Here is a 17989-nt window from a genome sequence, read left to right on the forward strand (position 1 = left end):
TCAAGTTCCTGGTCCTGCATCCTTATTCCTATCAATAGGAAATTCTATCCCTGTGGTTTACAAAAACTATCCGATGTCCAATAACATGGCAGCCTTGTTTTAGAAGATTCAAACTTATTTTGGAAGTCATGTCAAAACTTTAATTGAGCAGTTTTCATAAGCTTGTCACATTGAAATGATGGTTTGTTTGAAGAAAATATACAAATTAACAAAAATATGCAAGTGTGTCAGTGTGATGATTAAATGCGGCAGATTAATCACACCAAAGGCGATAGAGATTCGAACTATTTCAATGTTATTCCTCCTTCTACAATGTTAAGAAAGCCGTAACAATTTGATAAAGCCTGAGATGGTTCACTGACTTCTATTTTAAATCTCATAAGGGAGGTACAAATTTTAAATAGTGATTTGTCACGAAGAATACATGTCTGGTCTTTTGATGAGACTGACACTGACAATGTTGCAAATAGTGGACTTGATGTATTATTTGGTCCCAAAGGAGTGTAAAGGGTGACTGGAATCCTGACTTTTTTCCTGAACTGACTTCATCTTGACTTTTCATCAGCCAGCCCAGATTTGTATCTTTTGTGACAATTCACTATTCTGAACTCCCATATCCTGATAAAACGTTTATGAAAACACCAAGCCCTAATTCTTGCTGTTTGTAATACTATTTCACGTTTATCTGTGAACATATTTTATGTCCTGTTCAGCTGTAAATAGATTGTTATTCGCTTTCACTTGAAGTTTTCTTGGATGTCATCATGATACAAAAAGAGTCTACAATTTTCGCCTTTGCATGCACTGCTACCTCACAGCGCCCGGGACCTGGCTTCGATTCCTGACTTGGGTCACTCCTGTGCAGAGTCTGCAGTTCTCCCAGTGTCTGCATGGGTTTCCTCCAGGTGCTCTGGTTGCCTTCAACAGTCCGAAACATGTGCTGGTTAGGTGCATTGGCCATACTAAATTCTCCCCTCAATGTACCTGAACAGGCGCAGGAGTGTGGTAACTAGGGGATTTTCATAGTAACTTCATTGCATTGTTAATGTAAGTCTACTTGTGACATGGATAAATAAACTTTAATGCAAACTATTATAAGTTGCATTAGCAGTAACAAAGCTTGAAGATACAACTGTATTATTGTGAAACCCAAGCCAAGAGTGTGAAGGAATGTTCATCAACTTCTTCACTGTAAATCGTTATTAATCTAAACAAACGCACAAAATAAAGCCTTGGAAAAAATGTTAGGGAAAAGGTATGAAATATTTCTATATATAGACAGGTTTTGTGAATCTTGCCTTCATAAATGCAAGAAAAATCATGATCTTTTTTGAATCTCCCAGATCATAAATTATGTTTACTAGCTCCTTAAAGGCTCTCCAGTATAATAAAAATGGACACTGCTGCAAATATGTCACTGTCATTTGGCTATTTTTTAAAAAATGTATATTTAAGTTGTGATTTTCTTATGAACAAGATGTGACAAAACCTGTTGTAGATGAATGAAGATCATACAAATTTACATTTTGTGCGCAACATTTATTTGTAATCTTAGTTCTCATAGCAAAGGCACAGTAGTGGAGTCTTATTCATGCACAATTGCTGCAAGCCTGGAATTATTTTTTGTGTACAAAGCACTGTACATTTTAGTTGATCATTAGTTCAAGTGCGGAGATGGACAAAATGGTAGCAGATGGAATACTAGTCAAATATTTGATCAATGCCATAGCATGACTAATGGTTGACTTGCAACGAATTTGCATTTCCCTCCATTTAAAGAGACACGGTCAATTGAATTGTCAGGGTTTTTTGCCTTTTATCTTCTTGATGTTTTCTATTTGCCTTTTTTAATATTCTTGTATAATTCATTCTACACTGTGTGGAATGTGGACCGCTTATCTTGGTTAGTTCTGTTTACAGACCAGGAGACCATTTCTAGCATCTGATGGTGTTCTTGATGACAATGGGAAAATTCTTGATGTACCAGCGTACACATGGGATCCATGTGTAAGTTATCATTGACTTGTTCACCAAAGATTTGTTTGTGGAAGCTAACCCCCATTTCTCCATTCAGGGCTATTCAGTATATTTAAGGTAGAGATGTAAGGGAAATGGGGATAATACAGAAAGGTGCAACTGAGGTAGAAGATCAGTCTTGTTCTCATCGAATGACAGAGCAGGCTTAAAGGGCCAAATGGCTGAAAGATTAATTGATAGAGTGATTAATGGTTACAAATGGGAGATAGGTCACTTAATGTCTGCCGGTTTTATTTCTTGAATTCAGACTAGAAGTGAGTTTTCAAACTGGGAATGAGGGAAAAACAAGCGATTAGCAAAAGAAAAATGATTTCTGACCTCTTGAACATTCCTATTTTTAATCACTCCACCATTGGTGGTTGTGCCTTCATTTATCTTAGGAGCTCTGCTTTGCAGTTTGCTCTATACACCTCTCTACCTCACCTTCCACCATTCAGACACTGCTTGAAGCCTACTTCTTTGTCCAAACTTTTAGTCATCTGACTTAATATCTGCTAACGTGGCTAGTGTCAAATGGTCCTTTGCAATGCAAAGTGAGCCGGTGAAGTGGTCCAGAACTTTTTATGACATTGAAGGTGTGATATAAATATAAGTTGTTGTTGCTTCTATTCTGGCTAAGGATTTGTCTCTTTGGTTTAATCTCCTCATTAAGCTGACCACCTGTTTCCTAATGTCTGTGGTATTGAATGGGAAGAGGGTCAAAATCTCAACCTTGACAGCAAGGCAAATTGCATTTCACTTACCACGTGGGGAAGAATGGCTAATCTTTTTGAATGACTTTTTTTGTTGTTCTTGCATTAGGCCTGCAAGGTTACAGAAATTGGCTACTAGAAACTCTCTATTTTTATCCTTAAAATTGATGAAATAACGTATCATGGTTTTATCTATGGTAATAAGCTATGTATAATATTCAGCTCTTTAAGTGAAAAACAGAATGGAATTAGTGACCTTTCTATCATCTTATCCGAATACTCCCATTTGCTAATGAGCTACTTCTGCCTCTACTGGCTCTGAAATACAGGCTGCAGTGCAAATTGGTTCATATTTCGATATGAACGCTGTTACATTTGTCCAGCTAAATCATTTCAGTCTTTGTGGGTGGCCATGCTGCTCATAACACACAATGGAGAGGCATCCACTGCTGCCTCACTGCCATGGACCTGGGTTTGATTCCCGGCTTGGGTCACTGTCTGTGCAGAGTCTGCACATCCTCCCCGTGTAATAGTAATAGTAGGAGGGATTACTATTTAAAGGGCGAAAAGCTGCAGCATACTACGGTGCAAAGGGACCTGGGGGTCCTTGTGCATGAGTCACAAAAACCCAGTCTGCAGTTGCAGCAGATGATCAGGAAGGTGAATGGGATGCTGGCCTTTATAGCAAGGGGGATAGAATATAAAAGCAGGGAGGTCTTGTTGCAACTGTACAGGGCACTGGTGAGGCCGCAGCTGGAGTACTGTGTGCAGTTTTGGTCACTGCACTTGCGCAAGGATATTTTGGCCTTGGAGGGAGTGCAGAGGAGGTTCAGTAGGCTGATACTAGAGATGAGGGGGTGGGACTATGAATAGACTGGGCTTGTACTCGTTGGAGTTTAGAAGGATGAGGGGGGATCTTATAGAGACATATAAGATAATGAAGGGGATGGATAGGGTAGAGGTAGAGAGATTCTTCCTGCTCAGAAAGGACAGCAGGGCACAGCCTCAAGATATGGGGGGAGGGCAGTTTAGAACTGAGTTGAGGAGGAACTTCTTCACTCAAAGGGTGGTGAATCTCTGGAATTCTCTGCCCGTTGAAGTGGTGGAGGCTACCTCGCTAAATATATTTAAGACACGGGTAGATAGGTTTTTGGTAGGCAAGGGAATTAAGGGTTATGGGGAGAAAGCAGGAAAGTGGAACTGATCCACTTCAGATCAGCCATGATCTTATTGAATGGCGGGGCAGGCTCGAGGGGCTAGATGGCCTCCTCCTGCTCCTATTTCTTATGTTCTTATATTCTTATGTGTCTGTGTGGGTTTCCTCCGGGTACTCCGTTTCCTTCCAGTCTGAAAGATGTGTTGCTTAGGTGCATTGGCTATGCTAAATTCTCCCTCAGTGTACCTGAACAGGTGTCAGAGTTTGGCAACGAGGGGATTTTCATAGTAATTCCATTGTAGTGTTGATGCAAACCTTGTGACAATAATAAATAAACTTAAAAAACATAATGAAGAAACATCCGGTCCTGAGGGAACCTTGGGACATTTTATTCGGTTAAAGGTACTGTATAAATGCTGGTTACTGTTGAAACTCAATCTGAGTGGTGTATTTGGGTGAGGACAGGGTGTTGCGGGGAAGAGGGCTGTGGGGGCTGGTGAAAAACAGAGTTCCAATCTCCAATATGACACTCATTCTTTGACTTACTGTAAACAGCCACTAAGCCATAATATGGTCCCAGGAGATCCAGGCAGGGTGAAACCTGCAAAGCAGCACAGACAGTTGTAGTCTAGCAGCATTCAGCTAGTGTAATTTAATTAGTGTTGATCGTGCCTCCAGATGATTGTGATTTGATCAGGAATAATTTAGTACTTAACAGCCTCTTACATGCACTGAGTACATGTGGGAAGGTAAAGTAAGTTGCATAAATTAATGTGCAGCATTCATGTGTGTTTGTGCGTGTTAGCAATGCCTGCCAGTACTGTACTACTTAATTTTATCTCCAGGAAGGCAGTTACTTTAACTCTGAAAGGATGGTGCAACAAATACGTTTGCTTTTTTTTTGTGTACAGTATCCAGTAGCTCTCGCATCATTGGGAAACACTACCAGTGATTAGACTATTTATCTACCTGTCTTACAGTCTCTGAAGCTCTAAGTCATACTGTGCTTTCATTGTTAAATGGCATAACTAAAATACCCCACTGAGTTCAGGGTTTGTCTAACTGAAAAGTCTCAAGATACTTTCCTGAGTTTCAAAAGGAAAACAAACAGATACAGAGTGAAGAAGGGGATTTTGGGAGGAGTTATCAAGAATTTGGTCAAAGATATAGGTTTGACATGGATCTTAAAGGACAAGTGGGGAAGCAGACAGATTTAGGGAGACAGTTCTAGAGCATGGAGCCGAGCTGGGCTGAAGATAGGGCTGCTAATGGTGGAATAAATAGTTGAAGGGATGTGCAAAATGTCTAAGGAATGGAGAGTTTGGAGGGGGGATACTGGTAGGGTTGGAAGAGGTTGCCGAGGTAGATGGGTGAAGCATGAAGGAATTTAAAACAAGAATGGAAAATGAAAATTTGTAGAGGAGTTGAGACCAATGTAGGACAGTGAGGATAGGGCGATGAATGAATGCAGTTTGGTGAAGAACAGGATAGGAAGAGTTGTGTTTTGGAGAAGCTGAAGCAGAAGGAGGAAAAGCTTTGGAGTAATTGAATCTGGAGGTTAAAATGGCATCAATAAAATTCCAGTGACACGAGAAAGGGGTGAAGTTAGATGATGTTACTGAGGTGGGGGTGAGTGCGGGCGATGTTACTGAGGTGGGAGTGAGTGTGGGCGATGTTACTGAGGTGGGGGTGAGTGCGGGCGATGTTACTGAGGTGGGGGTGAGTGCGGGCGATGTTACTGAGGTGGGGGTGAGTGCGGGCGATGTTACTGAGGAAGGGTGAATGCGGGCGATGTTACTGAGGTGGGGGTGAGTGCGGGCGATGTCACTGAGGTGGGGGTGAGTGTGGGCGATGTTACTGAGGTGGGGGTGAGTGCGGGCGATGTTACTGAGGTGGGGGTGAGTGCGGGCGATGTTACTGAGGAAGGGTGAGTGCGGGCAATGTTACTGAGGTGGTGGTGAGTGCGGGCGATGTTACAGAGTTGGCGAAGTTAGAGTACATTTCTTCCTCAAACCTTTTAGCATGATGCTTATTCTGAGACTCATAATTGGTTCTTTCCCCATATTTCATTTCATGCCAAGATTTTTAGACATTTAGGGAAGATGCTGTTCGTTTTCACACACACCTTACTGTTGGAGTGTCTGAGGAAGGCTATTGCCGCCAGCCAGACCAACGCTCTCTCGCTCAAAATCTTGAACATTGTACATTTGAACTGAACAATTTCTTTGGCTTCTGTAGTGAGTGTTTGTATATCATTTAATTCTCAATGTGAAAGCAATGATCTCTGTCTTTGGCAACAATAAAGAACTTCCTTTCTGTGTAAAAGTACATAGTAGTAATTAAAATGTGTGTACATGAGAAATGACATCAGATTCTGTGACATGAATTAAGTTCTTTATATTATTGTTGCATATGAGAGATGACAAACTGCGAAGACTTGTATGAGTGGTTTCTTAGTCCAACAAAGATAAAAGGCACATTCAAGCTAAATCATCTGTTTAACTGGACTGTTATTAATTCCAAATACAAATACTTTGCTTGTTGTGCAGAAATGATCAAAACATCATGACTATTTAAGTAATGCACTCCAAATATTTTGCAGTGAAGCATTTGGCAGCCGTTGTTTCTCCAGAAATATAAATCTGAGTGGAATGAAGTCTTTTATTTTGTACAGTAATTGTTTAAATTTGTATCATTGTGAACATTTGATTGCATAACTCTTCATTGGTGTTCTGCCTCAAATGAGTGAGTGACTATATTTAGCCATTTGCCTAATGTACATCATCATTGGCTTATCCACATCCAGTTAGGTCTCTGTTTGAAACACTGGCAATGGGATCCAAACAAATCAAACAGTGATGGGCAACAGCACCTTGAAGTGGCCAATATCAAAGGACTGGTGATGGTTGATGGGAGGGGGGAAAGATCCTCTCTCTCTGTCTCGGATCTCTTTGGAACTTGTTAAGATCTGACGGCCACTCCTTTTCACACTGTCACATTTTCTCTCATTTCAGTGGCTTTTCACGGCCTACCTTTAAAAATCAAGAAGGAGCCGCAGAGTCCCTGTTCTGAACTGAGCACTGCCTGCAGCCATGAGCAACCATTCAAGTTCAGTTATGGGGAAAAGTGCCTGTATAATGTCAGGTAAGATAGTCCATTAGCAATCTCTGGTGAATCTACTGGTATTCTCAGCTGTTATGTGTGACTTTCCTTTACTGTAAGATTAAGGTATTTCCTTTCTGCTTCACTGCTTGCAGTAACAGAAACTATTCCTTGTTATTATGCACTTGAATGTAGATTTCTTTTTGTTTGGGCATTCCCCTCCATTTTTATCCCAAAATCTTCATTGCTTCTATCTGTTATAAGGCGGCTTGATAGGTGGCTTGTTGTGTGCTATGGTAGTCTGAATTTAGAATATATAGTACAGCCAGATTTATGTTGCCAGTTTGATACCGTAGACTGAATATGTCAACTTCCTGGCTACATTGCTGGGCACATACCCAGCTGGTTAATTTGATTAAAAGTTCATGAACTGAAGGTGGTCTGTAGTTTTTGTGTTATATCCATGGATTTAGAGGCATTTTAATGATTGTCTTTAAATAATAATTTCTTTTTTGTTTGCCATCCATCATTAAGCCCTTTTCAATTACTTAACAGGGAAATGTTGCACACAAGCTGCAAGAAAAAATGCAGTGTTGTGTTTGTTCGAACAACATATTCTGAGTTTGCCTTCAGAAACATCTAACTCAATTTGTTTATGATGGGAAAGGAATTTGGGTGATTGCCCTTGATAAGGACTTGTGCACCACTCACTTGCGTATCTGTAAGGTTTTTAAACATAATGTGTAAAGCTCAGATCATAGTGCCCGTTTGGGTGTATGGAGACTCAAACTGGTGCCTGCTGTGCATGTGAACACTTCCGGCACAAGTCCCATCAAACACCATATTGGTGAAGGCGATAGTGCAGATGTAGTGGGCCCTGCCAGAAGAATGCAGAGTAGATCAATCATTTCTCTGCTGAGTGAATGTAAACAGTGGCATTCTGGAGCTCAGCAATCCAACTATAACAACTATAGCTGCACATGTTTAGCAGCAGCAAGGACTCCCCATCAGCTCTATCCAAGGGGTCATCAACTACTTATAGTTAGCTGCTGATTCATTTCTTCTCACTGGGGCGGCACAGTGGTTAGCACTGCTGTCCCACAGCGCCAGGGACCTGCTTCAATAATGGCTTCGGGTCACTGTCTGTGTGGAGTTTGCACTTTTTCCCTGTGTCTGCATGGGTTTCCTCCGGGTGCTTCGGTTTCCTCCCACAGTCCAAGGATGTGTGGGTTGGCTGATTGGCCATGCTAAATTGATCCTAATGTCAGGGAATTAACAGGGTAAATGTGTGGGGTTACTGGGATAGGGGCTGAGTGGGATTGTGGTTGGTGCAGATTCGATGGGCCACATGGCCTCCTTCTGTACCGTAGGAATTCTGTGGACTGTTTCTACAATTGCTAAAGCGCACATGGAGTGGTTTGCCAGCTACTGAAGGACTTTGTTCTGACTTTAAGAATTTTGAACAAACCAATTCCCTGGGAATACAGCATGAGTGGCAGAATGAGAAGAGGTCCAAAGATGTGCAGGTTAGCTTGACTAGCCATGGTAAATTGCCCCTTAGTGTCAGGGGGACGAGCAGGGCAAATACGTGGGACCGTGGGGTTAGGGGCTGGGTGGACTCGTTGGGCCAAATGACCTCCTTCTGCACTGTAGGGATTCTATGAGGACACACAGAACAGGACAAACTACTGGAAGAGTGAAGAGGAGGAGGGGTAGAAGGACTCTCAGCAGGATGTCATATCGTCCCATGATGTTGAAGGAACAGTTTTTGTCGGTAAAGAACAATGGGGACCATTCTCCCAAAAAAACTCTAAATGTCAATTTAGTGTAAAAATAGGAGTAATTCTTTCTGCCCTTTTCAGCAGGAGTTTAAAAAAAACTTCCCACACTCTGTGCAGTGCTGAGTGCATTGATGTGAAGAATCATGCTAAAATTTTGTGGGTGGGGCCTATTCCCGTTTGAGGGGCCAGCAGCATTGCACGGAGTGGGCCACTGTGCATGCGCTGATCTGTCAACACTGAGATCAGCGCATGCACAGTGGCCCTTGTCTGCTGGCCTTCCGACCCGCTGGCCAGCTCAAATGCAAGCCAGCCCTGCAATCCTGCAACACCAGCTGTGCGAGCCCCAGCCCCTCCCGGCCTGATCGCTAGCCCAGTGGACATGCCCAGGCCAGCCTCAACCCCTGCTTCCCCATCAGCCCCGATTCCCACAAAACTGTCCCCACTAGAGTCTGCCAGCCCGCCACACTAAAAAAGCAGCCCAATGGGAAGGGAGAATCTTCCTCAATGTGTACAACATCTATGCTTCGATAAGAATTTCCTTTCTGAAACCTGTCACCAGCTACAGTTGTCACATCAGACCAAAGTGAGGGTCAAATTGCAAGTTGCTATGAAGGTGACCGTGGCCATGGGCATTTATGCATCAGGCTCCTTCCAGGTTGAAGCTGGAGATACTTGCAACAGTTGTATAAAGGAGGTTACCAAGCTCTCGACTCAGAGTGCTGATTATATTTCAGTTTCTCTTGCTAGAGACAAGTAGGCAGAACAAGTTTGTGGCTTTGCTAGAATGACAGACTTCCTCATGGTGTGAGGTACCATTGACTGTACATACATAACTTTGCAGATGTTGCATGGCAACTCGGAGATGTACCACAATTACATGGAACCCTACTCTCTCAACATCCGGCTGGTGCACAACTGTAGTAACTGGAGACGACTCAATGTGGCTCCAAAGACAAGAAGGGTTTATTGAACTATAATAACTACTTACATTCTAAGGATCTATGGACAGAGAACACAGCCAACGTTTCGAATCCGGAGACTCTTTGTCCTTTTGTTACTTGCCACCTGCCCTGGCTGCAGGTGACATGTGCTTGAATTTTAACCAGTTTAAGGTTTTGTATGTCTTTCTATCCCCTAAATTATAAATTAAATCAAGCGGCAGTGTTTCTCCATTGTCAGTGTTCTGTTGTACTTCCACCATTGTCTGGCCAGGGTGGTAGTTCTTTGGTATCTGAAAGGAGAGCAGGGGATGGTGGAGGTGTGTAGACAGTGACACCTTCAATGATTTCTGCATCACCACTGATTATGGCCTCGGTCATGGCTGTTCGTGAGAGAGCATTGTCTCTTTCTTGGGCACAAGGACATAGAACTAAGTGTGTCCCACATCAGTTGGCTCCTGCTCCATTGATTATGTACCACTTTATCCTGCAAGAGAGAAAGATATGTCAGTGAATGCAGTGTAATCTATTTGTGTAATGTGGCTGTCATACTTGAATAGCTGGCAATACAGGTAAGCTCTGAACTTTGAATGTGGGGCTTTACAGTAATGCTCAGTATATGAGTGTGATGCATCCCGGAATACTAGTAAAGAGTTCTAATTGACGGGAGTTTTTGGCATTGAGTAATGGGTGTTGAATAGTTGCTGAAGCTAGTTGCACAGTTGGTGGAATATGGGATTTGAAAACAGATTCACTAATCCTGACCACTCACATGGTCATTGAACCTATTGCAGCACTGTTTCTGAGGATTGACTCCTGGCATTGATTTCTGCCATGATTATCTGCTCTGACTGTGTTTTGGTTGTGTTTCTGGAGGGTCTGCTTAACTTACTTCTACAGCAGCTACATCTCTCCTCCTTTCTGCCATCTCAGCCAAGGCTCCCAGTGCAGCGTCCAAAAACCTTGGGGCAAGCTCTCTCCATGTTGTGACGTTATTCAGTTTTATTCCACATCAGAGTGGCTTGCATAAGGGTTTCCACCAACCGCTGCAGCAATAATGCACCTCTTCTAAGAGATGCAAGTTAGCTTTACCTTGTTTTAGCTTTTCAAGATTTAGCGCTCCTTACAAAAGCAAGCACTTAAAGTGCAGTTAGCTTTGGCTGCCTGCTGCAAATGATTGTAATGAGTAAGCAGCACAAAGCTGGCAATGTGGCAGTCGGGTGGCACAATGACCAGCACAGCTGCCTACCAGTGTCAAGTACCCAAATTCAATTACCAGCTTGGTTCACTAATTGTGTTGCTGCTTCAGAAGGAACTCTTCAAATGCAGACGATAAAAATAGATTAAAAACTTACTCCCAACTTATAAATCAAAGAAATGGTTTAATAAAGAAACATCATTACTCCAAACTTAGGGTCTCACCCTGGGCCAATCCAAGCCTCCCACAATTCTGCACAGGTTCTTATTTATAGTCGGTCAGCTGACTATTATGTCATTCTGTAATTAGTTCCATGATTTACTGGGTCAGCTGACTTTTAGATCTTATTCTATTAGTCACATTACATCCAATACAAAGTTGTCACCGGTTACTACTAACAGATTCCCTTTATTTTGTTTTTTCAAAATAATTTAAGATAACCATCCTCCAGTATTATTAATACCTTTCCAGTATCTTCACCCCTTTTTGTAAAACAGTAGGACATCTGTAGATTTGCACAACCCAGTTAAGTTTGTAAAACTTCCTTGTTTTCCAGCATTTGTTTAATGCTGGCCAAATCAATTCTTTGTTGTTTTTCTGTTACACTTTTTGTTGAGTGAACACTGGTACTTTCTTACCCAATGTGCCTATAAAAAATAATTTTGTTAGTGTCAGACAAATATCCTCATATCCAACACCTCCAATAATGCTAGGGTTTCAGCCACCAATGTACTTTTGACTACCCTTTTTATTTTCTTTCCTTACCTACCAGGAAAATTATGAACCCAGTACCACTTGAATGTCCACCTGGTAGATTGGCATGTGAGGTATCATTAAACGCAGCCAATTTCATATCTTCCAGTTCTCCTAGTGCTGGGAATTTAATCACAAGTTCCTCTAATTTTAGCTTTTTTCATGTTTTATTAGCCTGCAAGATCTGACTGTAGCGCACTTTAACGTATTACTAAGCTCTAGGACATTATAGCTCCGATCCAGTCTTATCTTTAGGCATAGTGAATTTAGCTCTCCTACCATACTCCTCAACAATTCTGTTTCTTTTTCGTTGGCCTGTTCCTCTTTTTCCATTGGCCTTTCTGTAGTGATAGGAATGGGATCAATATAGTTGATATATCCCCGTTGACTCATCATTACACCAGAGGTATTTTGTCAGACATCAAGACCAAGATATCGAAAAGCACCAGCTGCTTGACTCCCTACTTTAAATTCTGTTTTCAGCTTCTCAATTATCTTTTTATCAAATTCTTCTGTGCCACCCCATAGGAAATCATCCATATGCATCACATAAATTCCAGCTAATTTTCCATCAATTTTCCAGTAAAACATTGCTGGACCTGCTTTTAATTTTGCACAGCCAGTCATCAGGAACACAGGTCGTACAGAGAAATACCACACCCTTGATGCATCACTTAACCCATATACACATTTGTTCAATTTCCACAAACGTCCCTGTATATTACCTGCTTCTTTGGTTGGCCTGAGAAAACTTTTCTCTGAAATGTTTCGCCCTGCAGAAATGCAGCTTTGATATCAATTGATTTACACATTCAATTATTAGAACCACAAAAAAAAATTCAGTGTCACTTTCCCTGCTTGCGGATGAATCAACCCTAATGTCTCTCCCATCCAAATGTTCCTCATACCCACTAGCTATTAATCTGGCTTTAGCTTTATACATTCCATTTTGCAAAACTTTCTCTGTGCAAACTCACCTATGGTACAAAGCAGGCTGCCCTTCATCTGCTATCTCCGTGTACATCCCAAACTCCTTCCGACTGTCCAGCTCTCGTTGTTTGGCCTCCTACATTTATGAAAATGTAATAGGAGAAATAATAGTAGGAGGGATTGCTATTTAAAGGACGAAAAGCTGCAGCATGCTGTGGTGCAGAGGGACATGGGGGTCCTTGTGCATGAGTCGCAAAAACCCAGTCTGCAGGTGCAGTAGGTGATCAAGAAGGCGAATGGTATGCTGGCCTTTATAGCGAGGGGGATAGAATATAAAAGCAACTGTAGAGGGCACTGGTGAGACCGCAGCTGGAGTACTGTGTGCAGTTTTGGTCGCCGCACTTGCGCAAGGATATATTGGCCTTGGAGGGAGTGCGGAGGAGGTTCACTAGGCTGATACCGGAGATGAGGGGATTGGACTATGAAGAGAGACTAAATAAAGTGGGTCTGTACTCGTTGGAGTTTAGAAGGATGAGGGGGGACCTTATAGAGAAGTATAAGATAATGAAGGGGATGGATAGGGTAGAGGTAGAGAGATTCTTCCCGCTTAGAAAGGACAACAGGACTAGAGGGCGTAGCTTCAAGATAAGGTGGGGGGGGGGGCAGCTTAGAACGGAGTTGAGGAGGAACTTCTTCACTCAAAGGGTGGTGAATCTCTGGAATTCTCTGCCCATTGAAGTGGTGGAGGCTACCTCGCTAAATATATTTAAGTCACGGGTAGATAGGTTTTTGACAGACAGGGGAATTAAGGGTTATGGGGAGAAAGCAGGAAAGTGGAACTGATCCACTTCAGATCAGCCAAGATCTTATTGAATGGCAGGCAGGCTCGAAGGGCTAGATGGCCTACTCCTGCTCCAATTTCTTATGTTCTTATGAGCTCCATTTTGTTTGCCGTTATCAACACTTCCTTATCATTGGGGCTTCTACTCCTATTTTTATCGTTGGTTTGATTCCTAACCTTCCTCGTTAAACTCTGGCCTCTACTGACGTGTCTGTTTCTGTCAGGGCTGCGACTCTCAGACCACTGTTTTCTGTTGACACACCTTTAGTCACAGATTTGTGACTTCTTCCTGAGTTCATGAATGCTTACTGTCAGGACTTGGGTCTCGCTTTTTTTGTTTCCATCTGTCCACCGCATTTTTCCAATCTATAGCTTTGGTTTCTTTCTCTTGCTCTTGGATATTGAGCCAGTGTTTGTACTTTCCTGAGGCCTTTCCTGTTTTCCCAACTATAATGGCCTCCCCCACTCACTTGACCCCTGAGTTACACATGATACCACTGAGCCTACTTTGGGTAGCTGAACCTTTGAAGTATCAACTTCATCCCCTGCTTCACTGGTACTTTGTTGATTATCAGATTCCCTGTCATCTGTTGTTGACAGATTCTCATAATAGTTCAGGTTATGTGCACGTGAGGTACTCTGCATCTTACTCAGATGTTCCAAATTCATACCTAAATCCCACTACTCTCAAAGAGTGGGCTCACACCGTCTGGTTACTGTGTTGTTCTATATCTACCTTGCTGTCTGTTCCTGGCACTTTCCTGGGCCCTTTCAACTCTGTTGGTAGACTATATCCCTTTTCTCAAAGTGTAGCTACAATGGTCTTATACAATGTTGTACGGCCCTTCTTATCCATTCTGAAACCTCAGCCTTAATGAAGGTCTTTCTCCCTGCATGCATAGCATTTATGTGTGCAGAAAACACGGAGCTAATGCTTGCTGCTAGCGGGGAGCATGTGTTAATACTGACGGCAACTTTGGATTCCTAGTGTATATCAACTGGTATGGAATATAGCCCCCCCATCATTTGTAATGAATTTTTCACGTGTGCTGACTGTGACAATAGAACCTGCAATTTACAGCCCGGTTGATATGCCAGAATTTCATGCAACACGTCATCTATAACTGCATGATTCCTTTTATAGAGGCCATTGCTAAATGGGCTCTCTGCTGCAGTGTACATTACTACAATATTTACATTTTTGCACACATCTTGAAACTCATCATTTGTGAATTCGCCTCCATTTTCCATTAAAAATTTAGACAGTGCAGCCAATCCTGTTCCAATCCAGTGTGTTATAATTTTATCTACAGTGGTCTTCTTGTCTTTGCTGTAAATGGGCGGCACGGTAGCACAGTGGTTAGCATTGCTGCTTCACAGCTCCAGGGAACTGAGTTCGATTCCCAGCTTGGGTCACTGTCTGTGTGGAGTTTGCAAATTCTCCTCGTGTCTGCGTGTGTTTCCTCCAGGTGCTCCGGTTTCCTCCCACAGTCGAAAGATGTGTGGGTTAGGTTGATTGGCCGTGCTAAAGTTGCCCCTTAGTGTCCTGGGATATGTGGATTAGTGGGTAAATGTGTAGGGATATGGGGATAGAGCCTGGGTGGGTTTGTAGTTGGTGCAGACTTGATGGGCTGAAGGGCCTGTTTCTGCACTGTAGGGTTCTGTGTTCTAAATCACCTTGGATATGCTAAACTGGGTGGCCATGCCAACAAAGTGCAATAGGTAGATGTCTTTGTCCTTGTCCCACATTTTTGGATCCATCGCCACTCCATCATTGAATTTCATGCTAATGGTAGATTCATAATTCGTTGGAGGGATGTCCTTCTATATTTTATTCAAATTTCACAATGGGGCCTGATATTTGTTCTGTGAGATCATTATATCCTTTGTCCAGCACACCTGCATCCTATAGCAGTGCTCTCAGTCTCGGTGGTGTTAGAAAACCCAACTGCTTATGGAGTTTCAGAATAATCTTTTTGTCCACCATGCTATAATCTGTTTGTGAACTAATGCCTGATGAATCCTTTGGTCTGATAATTTTGGTTTGCTTAAAGGAAGACAATAATGGTCAGATCTTGTAAAATGTAGGTCCACAGTTTTCCCAAAAACCACAGCTTTATCTGTTTCAAATCGATGGTTATCTAAGCTCTCTTCATCACAGACCTGCTTAACAAAGATGTACCACTGGGAACAATATCTGTACTTATAAACTGATTCCCGCAATCCTACAGGGAAGTATCACCCTTTTAGAGGATGTTTGACTGTTGTCATCTCCAAATCTAAAGCAGGTGGAACTCTCTTGTTCTTTTTCTTTTGGTCTTTATGATCAAGAGACCCTAAATAACAATTTACCCAATCTTGGCCACAGACAGTGGATGTGCATCCATATCTAAAACAGCAAAGTTGAAAGAGTCTATCAGGACGCTCATTATTGGACTCAACTTTTCTGCCACCAAAACAATGCCTTCCTGGTCCTTATCCTCATCACTGTCAGTTTCCACGTATTCTGTGTCAAACATGGTTTCAAAGACACAACTTCTTCTTTTCGGACAGTTTACAATGTAGTGGTATGGGGAATCGCATTGGAAACAATGATTCACAATCCCTCTAGCATTCCTTCGATTTAAACATCTTTTATCAGTTTCCATGTGCGGTTTCTTCCTGATTTTCAAATCGGTTGTAACTGTTTTCAACACTATGTCTGTTATTAACATAACTATATCTGTTTAAAAACCTTTGTGTACCATTTGGTCTCGCACGCAGTTGAGTCAGCACTGACTCCTCCGCTCTGGATGCTATGGCATTCCGGTTTGTATTCAACAAGATGGCAGGGAGGGATTGTTTCCTGAAAATTTTTTTTAATGATGCTGCCATTTGATCAAAGAGGGGCCCTTAATGGTATTCCAGTCATTATTAAAAGAGTGTCCATGTGCAACAGACATGCACAGTCTAACAACTTAAAGGGCAATATTGCATCTGGAATCTCCAAATTAAATTTCATTCACCTGTTATGGCCCCTATCAAAATTCATGATACACTCTTCCATGGACTGGGTATCTTTTCTCCTATTCCTGCCAAACATCACCCATCCTTCATAATTCTCCAAGACCTCATCTTTTTTGGTAAAACTTATCTAAGTATTGTAGCAGAAACTGTAGCCCTTCTTTATTTAGGGCATCTGCCATCCAATCGGAAAATACTTTGCTCCTTATCTTGCTCCTAATTGGAAGTGACAAAGCCATACCTTGTTCTTTTTTGATATTGGGGTGACAAGGGTCCACATTTCCATCTCTGCCTTCCATTGCCAATATGCCGAAGACAAGAGGACAGTCCAATCCCACCGGTTTACTTCTAGCTTCTGCCATGGTTGCAATACTTCTTCAAAAACAAACACCAAGTTATGATGGATTTTCCTTTGCTACCAGTGTTTCTTCAGAAGGAACTTTTCAAATGCAGATAATAAAAATAGAACAAAATGTACTCCAACTTATAAATCAAAGAACGGGCTTAATAAAGAAACTTCATTACACCAAACTGGGGCCTCACCCTGGGCCAATCCAAGCATCCCACAATTCTACACAGGTTCTTATTTATAGTGAGTCAGCTGGTCAGCTGACTATTACATCATTTTGTAATTGGTTCCATGGTTTACTGGGTCAACTGACCCTTATATCTTGTTCCATTGGTCACATTACATCCAATACAAAGTTGTCACCACTTACATTCTGACATGTGTGCATTTCCTCAGGATGCTCCCACATTCCAAAGATATGCAGGTTAGGTGGATTGGCCATGCTAAATTATCTGTTAGTGTTAGGGGGATTAGCAGAGTAAATATGTGGGGTTATGGGGAAAGGGCCTGGGTGGGATCATTGTTGGTGTAGGCTTGATGGGCTGAATTGCCTTTTTCTGCGCTGCAGAAGAGGGAAGAAATGAAGGCTTCATGATTGGATGATTGCAGAGCCAGGGAGAGTTCATTTGATGCCTTGTTGGGGAATCAAAATTAGGAGGCTGAAGGATGATTGGAGAACTTATGTTGGATGGGAGACCAGGTGGGGGAAGTTGGTGGAAGGTTGTCTGAATTTGCAGGTTCTTCAGGTAGGCATCTGGATCCAGAAGGCAGGTGCAAAAAGGCACTTAGCTCATTCTGAATCTGCGAAATCTTCACCTCGTTTTAATCTAGTTGCAGGTAATGGATCAAAGCTCGGAATTAATTTTGTGTGAGGTGATGCACTTGGACAGGACAAAAAGAACAAGGGAAATCATGTTAAAGGCAGGACCCTGGGAAGCATCGAGGATCAGAGGGACCTTGGTGTGCACGTACACCTTAAGTTAGTGGGACAGGGGCATAAAGTGGTTAAGAAAGCATATGGAATACTTGCGTTTATTGGCAGAGGCATAAAATTTAAGAGTAGATGTGTTATGCTGGAACTATATAAAAAGTTGGTTAGCATACATTTTGAGTATTGTGTACAGTTCTGGAATCCACATTATAGAAGGGATGTGATAGCACTGGAAAGGCTGGAGAGATTTACCAGGATGTTGTCTAGACTAGCAAGTT

The 17989-nt window shown here is 42.2% G+C and overlaps 1 protein-coding gene across 2 annotated transcripts in view; it reads left to right on the forward strand.

Annotated features, from left to right (window-relative positions):
- etv1 (ETS variant transcription factor 1) overlaps positions 1-17989 on the forward strand; it is a 145044-nt gene that overhangs the window by 36879 nt on the left and 90176 nt on the right. For both annotated transcript variants that reach the window (XM_080216566.1, XM_080216575.1), the window contains exon 6: positions 6900-7029. In XM_080216566.1, the coding sequence (XP_080072692.1) occupies positions 6900-7029 (130 nt within the window). The remainder of the gene's footprint in view (positions 1-6899; positions 7030-17989) is intronic.

The sequence above is a fragment of the Carcharhinus amblyrhynchos genome, chromosome 2 (genome assembly GCF_965287045.1).
Source record: "Carcharhinus amblyrhynchos chromosome 2, sCarAmb.v2.hapA, whole genome shotgun sequence".
In the NCBI taxonomy this organism is placed as follows: Eukaryota; Metazoa; Chordata; class Chondrichthyes; order Carcharhiniformes; family Carcharhinidae; genus Carcharhinus; species Carcharhinus amblyrhynchos.